The following is a 25,342-nucleotide window of genomic DNA, read 5'->3' as shown; positions in this document are numbered from 1 at the left end:
TACATGAATTTAAAAAAATAAAGATGTACAGTACTACGTAATTTGCGGTTAGTTGAATCTGTGGATTTTGGTATGTATGGGGACTCCTAGAACCGATCCCCCACAGATACCAAGGAATGTCTGTACTCAAAGCTACTTAGATACTTTGAGTACTTTGTACTCAAAGCTACTTAGCTACTGTGACAGAGGTGACGTTACAGAGCAGTGGGCAAAGGATAGACTTTCCAATAAGAGGTACCGGGACATTGGGATATCAAAATGGGGAAAAAATAGCCCAAACTATTCCCCCCAAAAAGCCTATATGTGAAACAAAAGCTAATAAAGCTGGGAATTCCCTGGCAGTCCAGTGGTTAGGACTTTGTGCTCTCACTGCCGAGGGAGCGGGTTCAATCCCTAGTCAGGGAGCTAAGATCCTGCAAGCTGTGCAGGGTGGCCAGAAAAGAATAATAAACTTATAAAGCTATTAAAAGGTAATACCATAAAGGGAGAGATTTAAAATTCAAGTACATTAACTACATTAAATAAACTGAAACTGAGGAGACAAACTCACAGGTGGGACCAGATATTAGCAACACATATCCATAAAGGTTCATATTAAGATTTTTTTGACTTGTACAAATTAATAAGAAAACGACAATAGGAACTTCACACCAGAAAGTTCCTTGTTGTTCAGTAAACATGAAAAGGAGCTCAACCTCATTTTTAATTGGGGAAATGCAAATTAAGACCACAGATACCACTACATGCTCACCAGAATGACTACAATTAAAATGTCTCACCAAGTGTTATCAAGAACATAGAGTAATGAGAACTCTCATACACTGCTGATAGTAATTTAATTTGGTATACATGAGCACTTGTGCATCAGGAAACATGTTAAGGAATGTTCATAATACTACTACTTGGACTAGTTCCAAACTGGAAATAACCCATCCACCAGCTGTAGAATAGATAAGCAAATTGTGATTATTCATACAATGGCATACTGTCCATTAAAGCAAATGTTAGTTACATGTAGTAACATGGTTGAATCACAGAAACATAGTATTAAAACAAATGAGATGGGACTTCCCTGGTAGCGCAGTGGTTAAGAATCCGCCTGCCAATTCAGGGGACATGGGTTCGAGCCCTGATCCGGGAAGATCCCACATGCCGCAGAGCAACTAAGCCCGTGGGCCACAACTACTGAGCCTGAGCACTAAAGCCCACGAGCCACAACTACTGAGCCCATGTGCCACAACTATTGAAGCCCGTGCACATAGAGCCTGTGCTCCGCAACAAGAGAAGCCACTGCAATGAGAAGCCAGCGCACCACAACGAAGAGTAGCCCCCGTTCGCCACAACTAGAGAAAGCCCATGTGCAGCAGCAAAGACCCAATGCAGCCAATAAATAAATAAATAAATAAATAAATTTATTTCAAAAAAAAAAAAACAATACAAATGAGACAAACTAAACTGTAGTGTTTAGGAATACATCCTTAAGTGGTAAAAGGTATAAGCAAGAAAGTGAGAACCATAAAAGTCGAGGTAGAGGTTATCCTTTGGGAAGGATGGAGGCAATTATGGTTGGGAATGGGCCCAAGAGGAATCCTGGAGTATTGGCAATATTCTGTTTTTTAGTGTGGATAGTGTTACATGGATATTTGTTAAGGTATACATTTATGTTTCATGCTCTTTTCTGTATGAGTATTATTTTTTGAGATACTGAGAAAGGTGTAAAAGTGTTAGTAGGATGGTATGACGGGGCAAAGAAGAACAGAAACATACAGTCGTCTTTAAAGGAATGTTTCTATAATGAACGAACCTCTCAAATTTAGTCTTTTACGTGACAGGGTTGTAAAGTGAAGGACCACATGGTTGTTCTTCGTGATCAGGGTGAAGGTGAAGATTTGCTTTCCTGCCCAACTGCCAGAATACTGGATGATCTGCAGAAACACAAAGATGTCATTCTTGTGCCTTTTGCTAAAGATACAGTCAGGTGAGGTGGGGGAAATGGTGTACTGCGACTTTATTCAATGGTTCACATCCTGGAATCCTCTACCCCCCAGTACCTCCCCAAATCAGTAATGGCAGTCGTTTTCGTTATTTCAGAAAGCCTAGCTGAAATTATATGTTAGCTTACAATAAGAGCAAGCAGATGTTTATTTGGTAGGAAAAAAACCTCTAAATATTGGAAGTCCAAGGGGAAGAAAAACTAATAATAGGAGTTCCTGGTGATTCAAAGGGTGGGGCCCACACTCCAATTTTAGAGGATTTAAAAAATGTTTTCCAAGTTACTTAAGCCCATCTTAGCTAATTGATGGAACTAGAAAAAAAAATTGATGGTTGAGGTTATCTTTGCATAAATTTGAACTCCTTGGATTCAGTAATTAATGAAGTCACTTCCATCATTTTACAGTTGCAACAGGCTGTCAGGTTGGGGGTAGGAGGACTCTCTGATAAAAGCTGTCCTCAAAGCAGTATCCACCATAGCAGCCTGTTTCACCACCTGGCAGGTACAGTGCTTGGAGTATAGTGGTGCTCCCCCCATATGGAGTGACTTATGCTGGGGGAGTCACTAGATGCATTAAGAAATGTAAATGTTGAAGTGGCATACCTTTATACTCAAGAACTGTATTTCTAAAGAGCAATTTATAAAACATTTGCAATAAGAAAAGATATTGTTTGCATTTAAATTCTTAAGAAATTGGGGAATTCCCTGGCGGTCCAGTGGTTAGGACTCGGCAACTTTCACTGGCAGGGCCCAGGTTTGATCCCTGGTTGGGCAACTAAGATCCTGCAAGCTGCGCAGCAAGGCCAAAAATAAAATCTTAAATTGAACACTTCTCCATAAAATGTCTTTTCCTTTCAAGTGATTCTGGTGGTCCCTGTGATGAAAAGGGTCTAGACTGTGATGTTTTACTGGAGCCAAATACACCATGGGGCCCCAAGAGTGGGGAGCTCAATGCTGTAAGTAGCTTGCTTCATTTATTCTTTATTTATAAAAACAATTGATAATATTTAATTTTTGACAGAAATTTGATCTGTTTAAATTAATACTGAAATTTTCCATTAATATGCATTAACTCTCTTAACAAGGTATTATGCTGAGTTAACAGGACTATAAGGGTGATGCATTCCTTGCACTCAAAGAATTAATAATTAATCAACTTAAATTTGGGGGAAAATATAGTCTTCAGGGTTTATTATGGACAAATAATGATTTGAGAAATGAAGGTAGTATGAATGGGATATTTTATCCCCTCCTAGTCCTGTAAACATTTTTTGGTATGAAATTCTTTTTGTTAATTGTATTCAGTAATGCATTTAGTTTTTCCAGGGTTTCAAAACTGAGATATTTTCAAGGTGACTGGAAAGCATTGATTCCTTTGATTCCTGTTACTAACAGCCAGGGAGTCTCTGTTTGCCTGTGAACTTCCTGTCTGTGTTAGTTGAAGTAGCATTTACTCGAGAAAATGAAATAGTCCATGTAAAATGCATTATAAACTTTAGATGGCTGTGTTTAATTACTAACATTTATTTATAAATTATATACAAAATGGCAAATTAGATTTCTTGAATATCCATATATAATCTGGTTCCTTAATTTATAATAGAATATAAACATTAAAAAGTGATTGAAATAATTCACAATATAAAATTATATTATCTCTATATGTGATTTACTTGTCCTTTGGAAATGACCCTAGGAAATGTTGATTTTTTTTTTTCTTTTTTGTAGACATACACATTTTTTCTGGGCAGGGAATACAAAAGATTGTACTATATCATTTTTAGATGAGTTTAAAATTATGTTTCAACCTCGAAGGGAATGAACTTTTTTAACTTTTTCCAGCTCTTCTACAATATCCATATGAAAATAAGGAGCTGCAATCTGGGTAGATGCAGATATATTAATCTCTTATTCCTTTATCTTTTTTATAGTTCTTATCACTGAAAAACTGGACACTGCAGCTGGTAAGTGAGCAACTATTTTTCACTTTCATGAATCTCTTTCTTCCTAAATCAAAGTTCAGTTTAATAGAATCTCATGAGTATCTGATTTTATAGATTTTAGTTAAATGTATATCATCCTTTTCAGCTTCTGTAATTTCGCACTTATTAAAAAGTCATTGTTTAAAACAGACGCATACTCCATTATCTAGTGCATAATCCATAAGTTTTCTTAAATGACTTTTTTAAAGTCACTTTTTTTTTTTTTAACATCTTTATTGGGGTATAATTGCTTTACAATGGTGTGTTAGCTTCTGCTTTATAACAAAGCGAATCAGTCATACATAAACATATGTTCCCATATGTCTTCCCTGTTGCGTCTCCCTCCCTCCCACCCTCCCTATCCCACCCCTCCAGGCTGTCAAAAAGCACCGAGCCAATATCCCTGTGCCATGCGGCTGCTTCCCACTAGCTATCTACCTTACTACGTTTGTTAGTGTGTATATGCCCATGACTCTCTCTCGCCCTGTCACAGCTCACCCTTCCCCCTCCCCATAACCTCAAGTCCGTTCTCTAGGAGGTCTGCGTCTTTATTCCTGCTTTACCCCTAGGTTTCATGACATTTTTTTTCTTAAATTCCATATATATGTGTTAGCATACGGTATTTGTCTTTTTCTTTCTGACTTACTTCACTCTGTATGACAGACTCTAGGTCTATCCACCTCATTACAAATAGCTCAATTTCGTTTCTTTTTATGGCTGAGTAATATTCCATTGTATATATGTGCCACATCTTCTTTATCCATTCATCCGATGATGGGCACTTAGGTTGTTTCCATCTCCGGGCTATTGTAAATAGAGCTGCAATGAACATTTTGGTACATGACTCTTTTTGAATTTTGGTTTTCTCAGGGTATATGCCCAGTAGTGGGATTGCTGGGTCATATGGTAGTTCTATTTGTAGTTTTATAAGGAACCTCCATACTGTTCTCCATACTGGCTGTACCAATTCACATTCCCACCAGCAGTGCAAGAGTGTTCCCTTTTCTCCACACCCTCTCCAGCATTTATTGTTTCTAGATTTTTTGATGATGGCCATTCTGACTGGTGTGAGATGATATCTCATTGTAGTTTTGATTTGCATTTCCCTAATGATTAATGATGTTGAGCATTCTTTCATGTGTTTGTTGGCAGTCTGTATATCTTCTTTGGAGAAATGTCTATTTAGGTCTTCTGCCCATTTTTGGATTGGGTTGTTTCTTTTTTTGATATTGAGCTGCATGAGCTGCTTGTAAATTTTGGAGATTAATCCTTTGTCGGTTGCTTCATTTGCAAATATTTTCTCCCATTCTGAGGGTTGTCTTTTGGTCTTGTTTATGGTTTCCTTTGCTGTGCAAAAGCTTTGAAGTTTCATTAGGTCCCATTTGTTTATTTTTGTTTTTATTTCCATTACTCTAGGAGGTGGGTCAGAAAGGATCTTGCTGTGATTTATGTCATAGAGTGTTCTGCTTATGTTTTCCTCTAAGAGTTTGATAGTTTCTGGCCTTACATTTAGGTCTTTAATCCATTTTGAGCTTATTTTTGTGTATGGTGTTAGGGAGTGATCTAATCTCATACTTTTACATGTACCTGTCCAGTTTTCCCAGCACCACTTATTGAAGAGGCTGTCCTTTCTCCATTGTACATTACTGCCACCTTTATCAAAGATAAGGTGTCCATATGTGCATGGGTTTATCTCTGGGCTTTCTATCCTGTTCCATTGATCTATCTTTCTGTTTTTGTGCCAGTACCATACCGTCTTGATAACTGTAGCTTTGTAGTATAGTCTGAAGTCAGGGAGCCTGATTCCTCCAGTTCCTTCTTTCGTTCTCAAGATTGCTTTGGCTATTTGGGGTCTTTTGTGTTTCCATACAAATTGTGAAATTTTTTGTTCTAGTTCTGTGAAAAATGCCAGTGGTAGTTTGATAGGGATTGCATTGAATCTGTAGATTGCTTTGGGTAGTAGAGTCATTTTCACAATGTTGATTCTTCCAATCCAAGAACATGGTATATCTCTCCATCTATTTGTATCATCTTTAATTTCTTTCATCAGTGTCTTATAATTTTCTGCATACAGGTCTTTTGTCTCCTTAGGTAGATTTATTCCTAGATATTTTATTCTTTTTGTTGCAATGGTAAATGGGAGTGTTTTCTTGATTTCACTTTCAGATTTTTCATCATTAGTATATAGGAATGCCAGAGATTTCTGTGCATTAATTTTGTATCCTGCCACTTTACCAAATTCATTGATTAGCTCTAGTAGTTTTCTGGTAGCATCTTTAGGATTCTCTATGTATAGGATCATGTCATCTGCAAACAGTGACAGCTTTACTTCTTCTTTTCCGATTTGGATTCCTTTTATTTCCTTTTCTTCTCTGATTGCTGTGGCTAAAACTTCCAAAACAATGTTGAATAATAGTGGTGAGAGTGGGCAACCTTGTCTTGTTCCTGATCTTAGTGGAAATGCTTTCAGTTTTTCACTATTGAGGATGATGTTTGCTGTGGGCTTGTCATATATGGCCTTTATTATGTTGAGGAAATTTCCCTCTATGCCTACTTTCTGCAGGGTTTTTATCATAAATGGGTGTTGAATTTTGTCAAAAGCTTTCTCTGCATCTATTGAGATGATCATATGGTTTTTCTCCTTCAATTTGTTAATATGGTGTATCACATTGATAGATTTGCGTATATTGAAGAATCCTTGCATTCCTGGAATAAACCCCACTTGATCATGGTGTATGATCCTTTTAATGTGCTGTTGGATTCTGTTTGCTAGTATTTTGTTGAGGATTTTTGCATCTATGTTCATCAGTGATATTGGCCTGTAGTTTTCTTTCTTTGTGACATCCTTGTCTGGTTTTGGTATCAAGGTGATGGTGGCCTCGTAGAAGGAGTTTGGGAGTGTTCCTCCCTCTGCTATATTTTGGAAGAGTTTGAGAAGGATAGGTGTTAGCTCTTCTCTAAATGTTTGATAGAATTCGCCTGTGAAGGCATCTGGTCCTGGGCTTTTGTTTGTTGGAAGATTTTTAATCACAGTTTCAATTTCAGTGCTTGTGATTGGTCTGTTCATATTTTCTATTTCTTCCTGATTCAGTCTTGGCAGGTTGTGCATTTCTAAGAATTTGTCCATTTCTTCCAGATTGTCCATTTTATTGGCATAGAGTTGCTTGTAGTAATCTCTCATGATCTCTTTTATCTCTGCAGTGTCAGTTGTTACCTCTCCTTTTTCATTTCTAATTCTATTGATTTGAGTCTTCTCCCTTTTTTTCTTGATGAGTCTGGCTAGTGGTTTATCTATTTTGTTTATCTTCTCAAAGAACCAGCTTTTAGTTTTATTGATCTTTGCTATTGTTTCCTTCATTTCTTTTTCATTTATTTCTGATCTGATTTTTATGATTTCTTTCCTTCTGCTAGCTTTGGGGTTTTTTTGTTCTTCTTTCTCTAATTGCTTGAGGTGCAAGGTTAGGTTGTTTATTCGAGATGTTTCCTGCTTCTTAAGGTGGGCTTGTATTGCTATAAACTTCCCCCTTAGAACTGCTTTTGCTGCATCCCACAGGTTTTGGGTCGTTGTGTCTCCATTGTCATTTGTTTCTAGGTATTTTTTGATTTCCTCTTTGATTTCTTCAGTGATCTCTTCATTATTAAGTAGTGTATTGTTTAGCCTCCATGTGTTTGTATTTTTTACAGATCTTTTCCTGTAATTGATATCTAGTCTCATGGCGTTGTGGTCAGAAAAGATACTTGATACAATTTCAATTTTCTTAAATTTACCAAGGCTTGATTTGTGACCTAAGATATGATCTATCCTGGAGAATGTTCCATGAGCACTTGAGAAAAATGTGTATTCTGTTGTTTTTGGATGGAGTGTCCTATAAATATCAATTAAGTCCATCTTGTTTAATGTATCATTTAAAGCTTGTGTTTCCTTATTTATTTTCATTTTGGATGATCTGTCCATGGGTGAAAGTGGGGTGTTTAAGTCCCCTACTATGAATGTGTTACTGTCGATTTCCCCTTTTATGGCTGTTAGTATTTGCCTTATGTATTGAGGTGCTCCTATGTTGGGTGCATATTTATAATTGTTATATCTTCTTCTTGGATCGATCCCTTGATCATTATGTAGTGTCCTTCTTTGTCTCTTCTAATAGTCCTTATTTTAAAGTCTATTTTGTCTGATATGAGAATTGCTACTCCAGCTTTCTTTTGGCTTCCATTTGCATGGAATATCTTTTTCCATCCCCTTACTTTCAGTCTGTATGTGTCTCTAGGTCTGAAGTGGGTCTCTTGTAGACAGCATATATAAGGGTCTTGTTTTTGTATCCATTCAGCTAATCTGTGTCTTTTGGTGGGAGCATTTAGTCCATTTACATTTAAGGTAATTATCGATATGTATGTTCCTATTCCCATTTTCTAAATTGTTTTGGGTTCGTTATTATAGGTCTTTTCCTTCTCTTGTGTTTCTTGCCTAGAGAAGATCCTTTAGCATTTGTTGTAAAGCTGGTTTGGTGGTGCTGAACTCTCTCAGCTTTTGCTTGTCTGTAAAGGTTTTAATTTCTCCATCAAATCTGAATGAGATCCTTGCTGGGTAGAGTAGTCTTGGCTGCATGTTTTTCTCCTTCATCACTTTCAGTATGTCCTGCCACTCCCTTCTGGCTTGTAGGGTTTCTGCTGAGAGATCAGCTGTTAACCTTATGGGGATTCCCTTGTGTGTTATTTGTTGTTTTTCCCTTGCTGCTTTTAATATGCTTTCTTTGTATTTAATTTTTGACAGTTTGATTAATATGTGTCTTGGCGTATTTCTCCTTGTATTTATCTTGTATGGGACTCTCTGTGCTTCCTGGACTTGATAACTATTTCCTTTCCCATATTAGGGAAGTTTTCAACTATAATCTCTTCAAATATTTTCTCAGTCCCTTTCTTTTTCTCTTCTTCTTCTGGAACCCCTATAATTCGAATGTTGGTGCATTTAATGTTGTCCCAGAGGTCTCTGAGACTGTCCTCAGTTCTTTTCATTCTTTTTTCTTTATTCTGCTCTGCAGTAGTTATTTCCACTATTTTATCTTCCAGGTCACTTATCCGTTCTTCTGCCTCAGTTATTCTGCTATTGATCCCATCTAGAGTACTTTTAATTTCATTTATTGTGTTGTTCATCGTTGCTTGTTTCATCTTTAGTTCTTCTAGGTCCTTGTTAACTGATTCTTGCATTTTGTCCAATCTATTGTCCATTCTATCTCCAAGATTTCAGATCAACCTTACTATCATTATTCTGAATTCTCTTTCAGGTAGACTGCCTATTTCCTCTTCATTTGTTAGGTCTGGTGCATTTTTATCTTGCTCCTTTATCTGCTGTGTGTTTTTCTGTCTTCTCATTTTGCTTATCTTACTGTGTTTGGGGTCTCCTTTTTGCAGGCTGCAGGTTCGTAGTTCCTCCTGTTTTTGATGTCTGTCTCCAGTGGCTAAGGTTGGTTCAGTGGGTTGTGTAGGCTTCCTGGTGGAGGGGACTAGTGCCTGTGTTGTGGTGGATGAGGCTGGATCTTGTCTCTCTAGTGGGCAGGTTCACGTCTGGTGGTGTGTTTGGGGGTGTCTGTGGCCTTATTATGATTTTAGGCAGCCTCTCTGCTAATGGGTGGGGTTGTGTTCCTGTTTTGCTAGTTGTTTGGCATAGGTTTTCCAGCACTGTGGCTTGCTGGTCGTTGAGTGAAGCTGGGTGCTGGTGTTAAGATGGAGGTCTCTGGGAGATTTTCGCCGTTTGATATTATGTGGAGCTGGGAGGTCTCTTGTTGATCAGTGTCCTGAAGTTGGCTCTCCTACCTCAGAGGCAGAGCCCTGCCTCCTGGCTGGAGCACCAAAAGCTTTTCATCCACACGGCTCAGGATAAAAGGGAGAAAAAGTAGAGGGAATTAGTAGAAGTATGAGGAAAGAAAGAAGGAAAGGAGGGTAGGAAGGAAGGAAGAAAGAAAGAAAGAAGCAAAGAAGGAAAGAAGGCAAGAAGGAAAGAAAGGAGGGAGGGAGGGAGGGAGGAAGGAAGGAAGGAGGGAAAGAAGGAAAAAAGACAGAAAGAAAGAAGATACAGTAAAAATAAAATAAAGTATAATAAAGTTATTGAATTAAAAAATTCTTATTTAGAAAAAAAAAACGGACGGAAAGAACCTTAGGACAAATGTTGGAAGCAAAGCTATACAGACAAAATCTTACACAGAAGCATACACATACACCCTCACTAAAAGAGGTAAATGGGGAAAAATCCTAAATCTTGCTGTCAGAGACCACCTCCTCAATTTGGGATGATTCGTTGTCTAAAGGAGGGAAGGAAGGACGGAAAGAAAGAAAGAAAGAACGAAGGTAAAGTATAATAACGTTATTAAAATTAATTATTAAGAAAAAAATTTTTAAAAAAAACATGGACGGATAGAACCCTAGGACAAATGGTGGAAGCAAGACTATACAGACAAGATCTCACACAGAAGCATACACATACACATTCACAAAAAGGGGAAAGGGGAAAAAATCGTAGATCTTGCTCCTAAAGTCCACTTCCTTAATTTGGGATGATTGGTTGTCTATTCAGGTATTCCACAGATGCAGGGTATATCAAGTTGATTGTGGAGCTTTAATCCGTTGCTTCTGAGGCTGCTGGGAGAGATTTCCCTTTCTCTTCTTTGTTCTCACAGCTCCCAGGGCTAAGCTTTGGATTTGGCCCTGCCACTGCGTGTAGATCGCTGGAGGGCGTCTGTTTTTTGCTCAGACAGGATGGGGTTAAAAGAGCCGCTGATTGGGGGCTCTGGCGCACTCAGGCCGGCGGGGACGGAGGGGCACAGAGTGCGGGGCGGGCCTGCGGTGGCAAAGGCCGGCGTGACTTTGCACCAGCCTGAGGCGCGCTGTGCGCTCTCCCGGGGAAGTTGTCCCTGGATCCCGGGAACCTGGCAGTGGCGGGCTGCACAGGCTCCGCGGAAGAGGGGTGTGGAGAGTGACCTGTGCTCGCACACAGGCCCCTCGGTGGCGGCAGCAGCAGCCTTAACGTCTCCCGCCCGCCTCTGGGGTCCGCGCTTTTAGCCGCGGCTTGCGCCCGTCTCTGGATTCCGCGCTTTCAGCCGCGGCTCGCGCCCGTCTCTGGATTCCGCGCTTTCAGCCGCGGCTCGCGCCCGTCTCTGGGGTTCGCGCTTTTAGCCGTGGCTCGCGCCCGTCTCTGGAGTTCCTTTAAGCAGCGTTCTTAAACCCCTCTCCTCACGCCCCAGGAAACAAAGAGGGAAGGAAAAGTCTCCTGCCTCTTCGGCAGGTGCAGGCTTTTCCCCTGACTCCCTCCCGGCTAGCTGTGGTGCACTAACCCCTTCAGGCTATGTTCAAGCCGCCAACCCCAGTCCTCTCCCTGCGCTCCGGCCTCAGCTCGCAGCCCCGCCCGCCCCGGCGGGTGAGCAGACAAGCCTCTCGGGCTGGTGAGTGCCGGTCGGCACCGATCCTCTGTGCGGGAATCTCCCCGCTTTGCCCTCCGCACCCGTTGCTGTGCACTCCTTCGCAGCTTCGAAGCTCCCCCCTCCTCCTCCCGCAGTCTCCGCCCGCGAAGGGGCTTCCTAGTGTGTGGAAACTTTTCCTCCTTCACAGCTCCCTCCCACTGGTGCAGGTGCCGTCCCTATTCTTTTGTCTCTGTTTTTTCTTTTGCCCTACCCAGGTACGTGGGGAGTTTCTTGCCTTTTGGGAGGTCTGAGGTCTTCTGCCAGCCTTCAGTAGGTGTTCTGTAGGAGTTGTTCCACGTGTAGATGTATTTCTGGTGTATCTGTGGGGAGGAAGGTGATCTCCGCGTCTTACTCTTCCGCCATCTTCCGCCTTCTCCAGGACATAGCCTTAAGCATCTATTCTCTTCCTGGTCCTCGAACAATCTCCGACACATGGGAGGCTACAGTGGTCAAGTCAGGCATGTTCCAGGGCTGCTTGGTATCTTAAAGTCACTTTTAAGTCACATTTAGAACATTGAACAAAACAACATATCAATTAAGTTCCAATTATTTGGTTGTTTGATTGATTGATTTTTTTGTTGTTTTTTATCTATTTGCCATTACTGTGCCATCTGCCACCAGTATTCACAAGAATGGAATAGAAATTTGTATCAGTGATAACAGACAGTAGGGTAGATAGATGGAGGAAACTGATGACGATACGTTCAGATGATCCAGCACCACGTTCACCCAGAGAATGTGCACATTTACTTGTTTATGAGACTACATTCATATTGGCAATTATTGTATTTTAGTTTAATCTTTTTTTAGGTTTATTTATTTATTTTTGGCTGCATCAGGTCTTAGTTGCAGCACGCGGGATCTTCGTTGAGTCATGAGGGGATTTTTCGTTGTGCTGCGCACGCTTCTCTAGTTGTGGCATGTGGGGTTTTTTTTTTTCTCTTTTCTAGTTGTGGCACGCAGGCTCCAGGGTGCGTGGGCTCTGTAGTTGTGGCGCGTGGGTTCCAGAGAGTGTGGTCTCTGGTTTGCAGCCCGCAGGCTCTCTAGTTGAGGCACACGAGTTCAGTAGTTGTGTCATGCGGGCTTAGTTGCCCCACGGCATGTGGGATCTTAGTTCCCTGACCAGGGATCGAACCCGCATCCCCTGCATTGGAAGGCGTATTCTTTACCACTGGACCACCTGGGAAGTCCCTAATTTAATCTTAATATCAAGGAAAATACTTTCAATTGAGTGATAGAAGTGCAGTTCAACAAATACTGCGTACTTATAATGTGCCCATCACTCTGCTAGAATCTGTGAAGGAAATAAATTTTTAAAATATTTAATGTAATGCTATCTTGTCCTAAATGTAGAAATTCTTACATCCATTTCCTGAAAGTTGTGCTAGACAGTGGTCATTTTATCAGTTCTTGTTTGGCTCATTCATCCAAAATAAATTTAGATGAGTGTGTTTGAAAGAATTCATTGGTGATGTGATAATATACAGTTTTAATACAATGTATTTGTTTTTTCAATTCAGAAACAGCAGTCATTATTTTCAGAAGAAGAAGAATATACCACTGGGTCCGAGGTCACTGAAGATGAAGTTGGAGATGAAGAAGAAGTATCCAAGAAACAAAGTATGGATTTCTAAGTTAAAAATCAAGTCTCACTTTTATGAGGAGGGTATATTCCAAAGGATTTAATGCAAGGGATGAAGAATTGGCTTTATAAGTCTACATGGTAGGTTACAACATGGAAAAAATAAATAATAGAGGCTTCATCAAGATTCCCTAACCCTGACACTAACACAGAATACTCATAAAGTTATTATTTTTTTAAAGTGCTGTATACTAAGAAATAACCCTCCAAGTTTTCATTTCAGGTGTAACCTAATGGGTTTCTCAAAATGTGTGACTATCTCATTGTACCTGAGATGATTTGAAGTGACACTCAAATGAAGCATTAAATAATAGTCATCAAAGTATGATTTTTTAAGTTAAAACCATAACTTTATACACCTATAGAATGAACTTGTGTCAAAAATTTTCAACCCATTAGTGAGAGAAATAGCAGGGAAAGTTAGGGTTAGGGTTAAGCATTTGAAGGCTCAGGTATTTGTAGGCATTTGAAAAAAGAATGTTAAAAAAAAGACTGCAAATTAGATACAACACTGATTAATGTCATACAAGGCAATAAACCCATAACCACCGGGGTTATCTTTGTTTTCCTTTTTTTGGCCCCGACACACGGCATGCGGGATCTTGGTTCCCCAACCAGGGATCAAACCCGTGCCCCCTGCAGTGGAAGCGTGGAGTCTTAACCACTGGACCAACAGGGAAGTCCTGGGGTTATCTTTTCTATTGGACAGAAATCATTTGCATTTCTGTTAGAAAAATTTGTAAGGTAACATGAAAATTCACAGTATCTGGGCCTTCAATCAATAGTAGACAGGAAAGTCAAACATAAGGACGTTCTCTTAGAGGATTAAGTAAGCAGTCCTCCAGTATATCACTTAAAGGACATGCAGTCTTCCCTTTGTCTTATTTCTAAGTTTTATATAATTTTTCTTTACATGTTGAATTCCCCTAATGAAAAAACTAGTCATTTATCAATTATTTTTCAATACTAATTAGTGAAGGAGAAAATGCTACTATGTTGTGTGTGTGTGTGTGTGTGTGTGTGTGTGTGTTTCACAGTTGATTGAGGTATAGTTTACATGTAATAAAATTCATTCATTTTTAAGTGTACACACTGACGAGTTTAAGCACAGTTGTATAACCACCACCAAAATCAAGACCTAGAATATCACTCCAGAAAGTTTCCTTCTAACCCTTTACACTCAGTTCCCTTTCCCCACTCCCAATCCCAGGCAACCAATAATCTGCTTTTTGTCACTGTGGTTTACCTTTTCTAAGATCTCATATAAATGGAATCATGAATAGCCTTTTGTGTCTGGCTTCTTTCACTTAGTATGATGTTTTTGAGATTCATCCATTTGTTGTGTGTATCAGTAGTTTGTTCCTTTGTATTGCAGAGTAGTGTTCCATTGTAGAAATACACCATAATCTGTTCATCCATCCACCATTTCATGGACATTTGGGTTCTTTTCAGTTCTTGGCTGTTATGAATAATGCTGCTGTGAACATTTGCGTAAAAGTTTGTATGGACATATGTTTTCATTTCTCTTGGGTAGATACCTACAAGTGGAATTGCTGGGTCACATGCTCAGTGTATGTTTAACTTTATAAGAAACTGCCAAACTGTTTTGCAAAGTGACTGTACCATTTTGCATCCCACCAGCAATGTATGAGAGTTCTAGTCGCTTCACATTTGTACCAATACTTGGTATTATTATGGTTTTTTTTAATATTAGGCATTCTAGTGTGTGTGTAATTCTTCGCATCTTTTCATGCGCTTCTTGGTCATTTATATGTCTTTTTTGTGAAATGTCTGTTTAAATCTTTTGCCTTAAATCTATTTTAATTGAATTGTTTGCCTTATTGAATTGTAAGAGTTCTTTATATATTTGTGGATACAAGTCCATATGTTTTGCATATATTTTTCCCTAGTCTATGACTTGCCTTTTACTTTTATTAACATTGTCTTTTGAAAACAAAAGTTTTTAATTTGTGAACTATAATTTTTTAGCTTTCCTTTTATGTTTCAGGCTTTACTAGCTAAGAAATCTTTGGCTACCCTAAAGTCACAAAGATTTTCTATGTTTTCTTTTAGAGGTTCTATGACTTTAGCTCTTATATTTAAGTATACAATACCTTCCAGGTTAATTTTTGTGTGTGGTATGAGGTAAGAGTCAAGATTCCTTTCTTTTTTCCATAGGCATAGCCAGTTGTCCTAGTACTATTTGTTGAAAAGACTGTTCTTTCCCCATTGGATTACTTTAGCAACTTTGTTAAAGAATCAGTTGACCATTACATATGGATCTACTTCTGAACTTTGTACTCTTCCATTGATTCTTCTGTCTTTACATCAGTATATCAATGTCACACTGTCTTAATTTTTGTAGTTTTTAGTGACTCTTGAAATCAGTAGTGTGAGTCCTCCAAAACTGTTCTCTTGTCTTAGTTTATTTTGGTATTGGAATTGTGTTGAAGCTGTATGTTGCTCTTTTTTTTCCCAATGGCAAGTCTTCCAATCCATGAACACGGACTGTCTCTCCATTTATTTAAGTCTTCCTTAATGTCTCTCAATCATGTTTTGTAGTTTTATTATGCAAATGTTGTAACATCTTTTGTTAAATTTGTTCCTAAGTATTTTCTTATGCTTTTATAAATGGAAGTAGGTTTTTTAAATTTTCCAATTGTTCATTAATGGTAATATTGAAGTACAGCTGGTCTTTGTGTATTGACTTTGTATCCTATGACCTTGCTAAATTGACTTAATTTTTCTTTGCTTATTAGATTGCTTTCAGTATGTATGCCTTTTATCTCTTGTCTTGCCTTTTTGTGTTGGTTAGGACCTGATGTTGAATAGAAGTGGTGAGAATCCTTGCCTTGTTCCTTATCTTAGGGGGAAAGCATTCAATCTTTATATTTCTAAAGATTTTTTTTTTTGATGTGGACCATTTTTAAAGTCTTTATTGAATTTGTTACAGTATTGCTTCTGTTTTATGTTTTGGTTTTTTTGGCTGCGAGACTTGTGGGATCTTAGCTCCTCGACCAGGGATCAAACCCACACCCCCTGCACTGGAAGGCGAAGTCTTAACCACTGGGACTCCAGGGAGGCCCCCTCTATCTTTAACCATTAAGTATGTAACATTAGTTGTTGGCTTCTCATAAACGCCCTTTCTTAGGTTGAGGAGGTTCCTTTCTATTTCTAGTTTGCCACATGAATGGGTGTTGAATTTTGTCAAATGCTTTTTCTCCATCTACTGAGATAATAATATAGTCTTTCTCCATCATTATATCAATATGATGAATTACATTGATTTTTCAAGTGTTACATCAGTCTTCTGAGGTAAGCTTCACTTGGTCGTGAGGTGTTTTTCTCTTTATATGTTAGTGTATTGGACTTGCTTGTATTTTGTTAAAGATTTTTTGTTTGTGTTCATGAGGGATATTTGTCTGTAGTTTTTTTGTGATGTCTTCTTCAAGTTTGTTATCAGGTTAATACCTCATAAAATGAGTTGGAAAATGTTCACTTCTCTTTTCTGAAAGAATTTGTGTAGTATTTGTATTCTTTGTCCCTTAAAAGTATGGTGAAATTCAGCAGTAAAGTCATTTGGGCCTGGAGTTTTCTTTATAGGAAGCTTTTTAATTATCAGTTAAGGTCTTTAATTAATATAGGGCTAGTCAGGTTTTCTATTTCTTCTTGAATGTTTTGATAATTTCTTTCAAGGAATGTGTCCATTTTATCCAAGTTGTCACATTTATTGGCATAAAGTTGCTCATGGTATTTTCTTATTATCCTTTTCTGTCTGAAGGATCTCTAGTGATGTCCCTCTTTCATTCCTGATATTGATAATTTGTGTCTTATCTCTTTTTTTCTTGGTCAGTTTAGCTAGAGGTTTATTAGTTTTATTGATCTTTTCAAGGAACCAGCTTTTGATTTCATTGACTTTCTCTATAGTTTGCCTATTTTATATTTCATTGATTTTCCCTCTTATATTTACTATTTCCTTCCTTGTAATTACTTTGGACTTAATTTATTCTTTTTTTTAGGTTCTTAAAGTGGAAACTTAAATCATTGGTTTTTGTTGGGTTTTTTTTTGCGGTACGCAGGCCTCTCACTGTTGTGGCCTCTCCCGTTGCGGAGCACAGGCTCCAGACGCACAGGCTCAGTGGCCGTGGCTCACGGGCCTAGCCGCTCTGCGGCATGTGGGATCTTCCCAGACCGGGGCACGAACCTGTGTCCCCTGCATCGACAGGCGGACTCTCAACCACTGCGCCACCAGGGAAGCCCAAAATCATTGTTTTTTTACTTCTTTTCTAGTATAAGCATTTAAAGCTATAAGATATACTCTAAGCACTGCTTTTAAGTATTCATAGACTTGATATATCTTTTTTCATTTATATTCAATACAAAATATTTTCTAATTTCCCTTATGATTTTGTCTTTGACCCATGTGTTGTTTAGTAATGTGTTTAATTTCCAAATATTTTCAGATTTTTCTGGATACTTCTCAGTTGTAGGTTTCTAATTTAATTCCATCATGGTCAGAAAATGTACTCTGTGGTTTCATCTTCTAAATTTTACTGACATGTGTTCCAGATGTGCATGAAAAGAATGTGAATTCTGCTGTTATAGGTGGAGTAGTCTTTAAAGGTAGGGTCAAGTTGGTTTGATTTTCTGGTACAAGTCTTCTCTAATCATATTCTGACTACTTGTTCTATCATTTACTAAGAGAGTAGTATTGAAATCTCAAGCTATGCTTGTTAATTTATGTATTTTTCCTTTCACGTCTGTCAGTTTTTGCTTTGTGTATGTGTTAGAGCTTTGTAATTAGGCACATATACATTTATAGTGTATTGACTCTTTTCTCATGATCTACCCCTCCTTGTCTATAGTAAAACTGCTTGTCTGAAAGTCTGTTTTGTTTAATATTAACATAATCGCTCTAAATTTTTTTGTTTACCAATTGGATGACATATCTTTTTTCTATCCTTTTATTTTCAACTTCTTCGTGTTTTTAAATTTAAAGTGTGGGGACTTCCCTGGTGGCGCAGTGGTTAAGAATCTGCCTACCAATGCAGGGGACACAGGTTCAAGCCCTGGTCTGGGAATATCCCACATGCTGCAGAGCAACTAAGCCCATGTGCCACAACTACTGAGCCTGCTCTCTAGAGCCCGCGAGCCACAACTACTGAGCCCGCGAGCCACAACTACTGAAGCCCACATGCCACAACTACTGAAGCCCACGTGCCACAACTACTGAAGCCCGTGCACCTAGAGCCCATGCTCCGCAACAAGAGAAGCCACCACCATGAGAAGACCACGCACCACAACGAAGAGTAGCCCCTGCCTGCCGCAACTAGAGAAAGCCCGCACACAGCAACAAAGACCCAACACAGCCAAAAATAAATGAATAAATAAAATTTAATTTAAATTGTATATCTTGTAGATAGCATATTGTTGGTAATGGCTTGTTTATCTAGTTTGACAATCTCTGCTTTTTTTTTTTTAATTTTTGGCTGTCTTGGGTTTTCGTTGCTGCGTGCGGGCTTTCTCTAGTTGTAGTGAGTGGGGGCTACTCTTCGTTGTGGTGCGCAGGCTTCTCATTGCGGTGGCTTCTCTTGTTGCGGAGCACAGGATCTAGGTATGTGGACTTCAATAGTTGTGGCTCGCGGGCTCTAGAGCACAGGCTCAGTAGTTGTGGAACATGGGCTTATTTGCTCTGCAGCATGGGGGGTCTTCCCGGACCAGGGCTCGAACCTGTGTCCCCTGCATTGGCAGGCAGATTCTTAACCACTGTGCCACCAGGGAAGCCCAATCTCTGCATTTTGACTGGAACATTTCTTCTATTTATATTTAATGTGTTTACTGATATGGTTGTATCAGGTCTGCCATTTTGCTATTCATTTTCTAATTTTCTCTGATGTTTTGCTTCTCTGTTTTGCCTTTCCTGCTTTTTTTGTGCTAAGAAAATAATTTTAGGGTATTATTTAAATTATTTAATTTGCTTTTCAGTTATATTCTTTGCATTTGTTCTAAAGATTACAACATGCCTCTTTAACCTATCACAATCTACTTAAAGGTAATATGAATTATTCCAGGTAAAATAGAAGAACCTTAAAATAATATATAGCTCCATTTTCTTCCCCTTCTTTGTGCTATTTTTGTCATATATATATGTGTATATAAATATCATATATCATATGATATACATATCATACATTTATATGTATATAAATGTATATTTTTGCTTTACACAGTTATATGTCATTTAGAGAAGAATAAAATATATACAATTAGTCTTTTATATTTATCATTTGTCTCTGTATCTTTGTTACCATCTGATGTTATTTTCTTTCATTCTGAAGGACTTGTTTCATTATTTCCTGTAGTGAGGTATACTAGTGAATTCTCTTATTTTTATTCATCTGAAAATGTCTTTATTTTACTTTTGTGGTGTTTTTTTTTTAACATTTATTTGGTTGTACTGGCTCTTAGTTGCAGCAGGCGGGCTACTTAGTTGCGTCTTGAGGGCTCCTTAGTTGCAGCTCACTGGCTCCTTAATTGCAGCACATGGGCTCCTTAGTTGTGGCATGTGAACTCTAAGTTGAGGCATGTATGTGGGATCTAGTTCCCTGATCAGGGATCGAACCGGGGCCCTCTGCATTGGGAGCGTGGAGCGTTAACCACGGTGCCACCAGGGAGGTCCCTTGCTTTTGTTCCTTTTTTTTAATATAAATTTATTTAGAGAGGGCAGACAGCAGAAGCAAGAAGAACTACAATCCTGCAGCCTGTGGAACAAAAATCGCATTCACAGAAAGATAGACAAGATGAAAAGGCAGAGGGCTATGTACCAGATGAAGGAACAAGATAAAACCCCAGTAAAACAACTAAATGAAGTGGAGATAGGCAACCTTACAGAAAAAGAATTCAGAATAATGATAGTGAAGATGATCCAGGACCTTGGAAAAAGAGTAGAGGCAAAGATCGAGAAGATGCAAGAAATGTTTAACAAAGACCTAGAAGAATTAACGAACAAACAAACAGAGATGAACAATACAATAACTGAAATGAAAAATACACTAGAAGGAATCAATAGCAGAATAACTGAGGCAGAAGAACGGATAAGTGACCTGAAAGACAGAATGGTGGAATTCACTGCTGTGGAACAGAATAAAGAAAAAAGAATGAAAAGAAATGAAAACAGCCTAAGAGACCTCTGGGACAACATTAAACGCAACAACATTCTCATTATAGGGGTCCCAGAAGGAGAAGAGAGAGAGAAAGGACCTGAGAAAATATTTGAAGAGATTATGGTCGAAAACTTCCCTAACATGGGAAAGGAAATAGCCACCCAAGTCCAGGAAGTGCGGAGAGTACCATACAGGATAAACCCAAGGATAAACACGCCAAGACACATAGTAATCAAATTGGCAAAAATTAAAGACAAAGAAAAATTATTGAAAACAACAAGGGAAATATGACAAATAGCATACAAGGGAACTCCCATAAGGTTAACAGCTGATTTCTCAGCAGAAACTCTACAAGCCAGAAGGGAGAGGCATGACATATTTAAAGTGATGAAAGGGAAGAACCTACAACTAAGATTACTCTACCCAGCAAGGATCTCATTCAGATTCGATGGAGAAATCAAAAGCTTTACAGACAAGCAAAAGCTAAGAGAATTCAAAACCACCAAACCAGCTCTAGAACAAATGCTAAAGGAACTCTCTAAGTGGGAAACACAAGAGAAAAAAAAAGACCTACAAAAACAGACCCAAAACAATTAAGAAAATGGTAATAGGAACATACATATCAATAATTACCTTAACCCTGAATGGATTAAATGCTCGAGCCAAAAGATACAGGCCCACTGAATGGATACAAAAATAAGACCCGTATATATGCTGCCTACAAGAGACCCACTTCAGACCTAGGGACACATACAGACTGAAAGTGAGGGGATGAAAAAATGATTCCATGCAAATGGAAATCAAAAGAGCTGGAGTAGCAATACTCATATCAGATAAAATAGACTTTAAAATAAAGAATGTTACAAGAGACAAGGAAGGACACTACATAATGATCAAGGGATCAATCCAAGAAGAAGACATAACAATTATAAATATATATGGTCCCAACATAGGAGCACCTCAATACATAAGGCAACTGCTAACAGCTATAAAAGAGGAAATCGACAGTAACACAACAATAGTTAGGGACTTTAACACCTCACTTACACCAACGGACAGATCATCCAAACAGAAAATTACTGAGGAAACACAAGCTTTAAATGACACAATAGGCCAGATAGATTTAATTGATATTTATAGGACATTCCATCCAAAAACAGCAGATTACACTTTCTTCTCAAGTGCACATGGAACATTCTCCAGGATAGATCACATCTTGGGTCACAAATCAAGCCTCAGTAAATTTAAGAAAATTGTAATTATATCAAGCATCTTTTCTTACTGCAACGCTATGAGATCAGAAATCAATTACACAGAAACGTAAAAAATACAAACACATGGAGGCTTAACAATACATTACTAAATAACCAAGAGATCACTGAAGAAATCCAAGAGGAAATCAAAAATACCTAGAGACAAATGACAATGAAAACACGACGATCCAAAACCTATGGGATGCAGTTCTAAGAGAGAAGTTTATAGCAATACAAGCCTACCTCAAGAAAGAAGAACAATCTCAAACAAACAATCTAACCTTACACCTAAAGGAACTAGAGAAAGAAGAACAAACAAAACCCAAAGTTAGTAGAAGGAAAGAAATCATAAAGATCAGAGCAGAAGTAAATGAAATAGAAACAAAGAAAACAATAGCAAAGATCAATAAAACTTCTCAAAGCTGGTTCTTTGAGAAGATAAACAAAACTGATAAACCCTTAGCCAAACTCATCAAGAAAAAGAGGGAGGGGCTTCCCTGGTGGCGCAGTGGTTAAGAATCCGCCTGCCAATGCAGGGGACACGGGTTTGAGCCCTGGTCAGGGAAGATCCCACAAGCCTCGGAACAACTAAGCCCGTGCGCCAAAACTACTGAACCTGCGCTCTAGAGCCCGCAAGCCACAACTACTGAAGCCTGTGTGCCACAACTACTGAAGCCCACGCGCCTAGAGCCTGTGCTCCACAACAAGAGAAGCCACTGCAATGAGAAGCCTGTGCACAACGAAGAGTAGCCCCCACTCTCAGCAACCAGAGAAAACCCGCATGCAGTGAAGACCCAAAGCAGCCAAAAATTAAATAAATGAATAATTAAATAAAAAATAAAAAAAAGAAGAGAGAGAGGGCTCAAATCAATAAAATTAGAAATGTAAAAGGAGAAGTTACAACAGACACTGCAGAAATACAAAGCATCCTAAGAGACTACTACAAGCAACTCTATGACAATAAAATGGACAACCTGGAAGAAATGGACAAATTCTTAGAAAGGTATAACCTTCCAAGACTGAATCAGGAAGAAATAGAAAATATGAACAGACCAATCACAAGTAATGAAATTGAAACTGTGATTAAAAATCTTCCAACAAACAAAAGTCCAGGACCAGATGGCTTCACAGGTGAATTCTATCAAACATTTAGAGAAGAGCTAACACCCATCCTTCTCAAACTCTTCCAAACAATTGCAGAGGAAGGAACACTCCCAAACTCGTTCTACGAGGCCACCATTACCCTGATACCAAAACCAGACAAAGATACTACAAAAAAAGAAAATTACAGACCAATATTACTGATGAATACAGATGCAAAAATCCTCAACAAAATACTAGCAAGCAGAAATGAACAACACATTAAAAGGATCATACACCGTGATCAAGTGGGATTTATCCCAGGGATGCAAGGATTCTTCAATATATGCAAATCAATCAATGTGATACACCATATTAACAATTGAAGAATAAAAAACATATGATCATCAAAATAAAAAACTTTTAAATATTAACAAATAAAATCCAGTAAAAAAAAAGGTTAATATATCAAGTAATTGACCAAGTAATGTTTATATCAGGAATGCAAGTTTGGTTTTACATTTGGAAATACATTTCACCATATTAACAAAATAAAGGAGAAAATCCATATCATCATCTAAAAAAAATTTATTAATTTATTTTTGGCTGTGTTGGGTCTTCGTCGCTGCTCACGGGCTTTCTGTAATTGCGGTGAGCAGGGGCTACTCTTTGTGGTTCACAGGCTTCTCCTTGTGGTGGCTTCTCTTGTTGCAGAGCACGATCTCTAGGCGTGCAGGCTTCAGTAGTTGCAGCACGTGGGATCAGTAGTTGTGGCTCCTGGGCTCTAGAGCACAGGCTCAGTAGTTGTGGCGCACGGGCTTAGTTGCTCCACGGCATGTGGGATCTTCCCGGACCAGGACTCGAACACGTGTCCCCTGCATTGGCAGGTGGATTCTCAACCACTGCGCCACCAGGGAAGCCCCTTGCTTTTTTAAAAAAATTTATTTATTTATTTATTTATTTATTTTTGGCTGCTTTGGGTCTTCGTTGCTGCACACGGGCTTTCTCTAGTTGTGGCGAGTGGGGACTGCTCTTTATTGTGGTGTGCAGGCTTCTCATTGTGGTGGCTTCTCCTGTTGCAGAGCACGGGCTCTAGGCACGCGGGCTTCAGTAGTTGTGGCACGCGGGCTCAGTAGTTGTGGCTCATGGGCTCTATAGTGCAGGCTCAGTAGTTGTGGCACACGGGCTTAGTTGCTCCGCGGCATGTGGGATCTTCTCTGAGCAGGGCTCAAACCCGTGTCCCCTGCACTGGCAGGCAGATTCTTAACCACTGCGCCACCAGGGAAGTCCCTGCTTTTGTTTTTGAAGTACAGTTTTCTTGATATATAATTCTTTGTTAATAACAGTTTTTTCTTTTTGCACTTTAAATATGTTGTTTCAGTGTCTTCTGGCCTTGATTGTTTCTGATGAGAAGTCAGTCATTGTGATAAAATTGGTCTCATATATCTCAATATTTTTCCTTGTTTTTTACAGAGGCTAAAATTTCCAGTGGTGGTAGTTTTCAATCTTGTCTTGTTCTTTATTCAATGATAATGCCTTTAGTGTTTAACCATTAAACATAATATTGGCCAGAGTTAAAAAACAAATAAATAAATATGTCATTTCAATGTCTTCTGGCCTCCATTGTTTCTGATGAGAAGTCAGTCGTTGTGATAAAATTGTTCCCCTCTGTATGTAATGTGCACTTTTAATCATGCTGCTTTCCAGATTTTCTTTTTATCTTTAACTTTTAGAAGCTTAACTATGATATGCCTAGATGTGACTTTCTTTGAGTTTATCTTACTTGGGATTTGTTGACCTTCTTGGATCTGTAAATTAATGTTGTCTTACAATCTTTATTCTTTAAGTATTTTTTTTGCCCCTTTCTCTCACTCGTTTTCTGGAGCTCCAGTACACCTATGACCTTTTGATAACTTCACATTCACTGATTCATTTTTCTGCCATTTCACATTTTCTCTTGAACCCATCTGGTACATTTTTTCATTTCAATTATTGTGCCTTTCAGCTCTAGAATTTCCCCCTGGTTCTTTTATACTTCACGTTTCTCTGTTGAGATTCTCTATGTGCTTACTCAATACTACCATCTTTCCTTTGAACATATGTATAATAGTTGCTTTGAAGTTATTGTCTCCTAAGTCCAACATGCTGGCCCTCTCAGGATCAGTTGCTATTGACTGTTTCTTTTCTGGGTGTTTTCTGACTGTTTCTTTTCTTTTCACTTTCTTTATCTAATAACTTTTCGGTGAAAACTGGACATCATAGATTATCTTTGTGCAACTCTGAAATCTCTTTTGTTCTTCTGAGGATTGTTGGGATTTTTGTTCTAGTAAGCAATTAACCTGCTGGACCCAAACTGCAAAATCTGTCTCCTGGCTGGTATGCAGTGGATGGTGTTTTTCACAGGTTTTTTGGCTGCTGACTGCTACTGCGTTAGCCTGCCCCCACCCCACCCCCAGGGGCCACACCAGCCTATGTAGTTTAGTGGTCAGCCAAGGATTTGGACAGAATTTATATTCAGATTTGGGGGCTCACCTGCTTAGTGGTTTCCTTGCTTTTTGGGTTCCCTCCTAGATTCCTACTTGTTTTTCCAGTTCCCAAGTCTGACCTCTGATACCTCAAGACTATAAGACTCTCAGAAGCTCAAGCTAAAGGCAGTTTGGGGAAATCATTCAGTCAAAAGGCACAAGAAACTCCCACATCTCGCAAAGAACAGTTCCGTCTTGCAAGGATCAACACCCCACCCTAGTTTCTGCTTGCCTTTTTAGCGGGGCTTCCTAGGGT

General features: G+C 38.8%; 1 protein-coding gene across 1 annotated transcript in view; it reads left to right on the top strand.

The window, feature by feature from the left end:
• The window catches only part of SANBR (SANT and BTB domain regulator of CSR), a 74,287-nt gene that overhangs the window by 40,669 nt on the left and 8,276 nt on the right, over window positions 1–25,342 (top strand). Inside the window, exons 12-15 of the mRNA XM_060168768.1 lie at window positions 1,833–1,978; window positions 2,853–2,949; window positions 3,925–3,957; window positions 12,944–13,043. Coding sequence (XP_060024751.1) covers window positions 1,833–1,978; window positions 2,853–2,949; window positions 3,925–3,957; window positions 12,944–13,043 — 376 coding nt within the window. The remainder of the gene's footprint in view (window positions 1–1,832; window positions 1,979–2,852; window positions 2,950–3,924; window positions 3,958–12,943; window positions 13,044–25,342) is intronic.

This window comes from Lagenorhynchus albirostris, chromosome 13 (assembly GCF_949774975.1).
Source record: "Lagenorhynchus albirostris chromosome 13, mLagAlb1.1, whole genome shotgun sequence".
Lineage (NCBI taxonomy): Eukaryota > Metazoa > Chordata > Mammalia > Artiodactyla > Delphinidae > Lagenorhynchus > Lagenorhynchus albirostris.
This window is presented reverse-complemented; position numbering and strand designations above follow the sequence as displayed.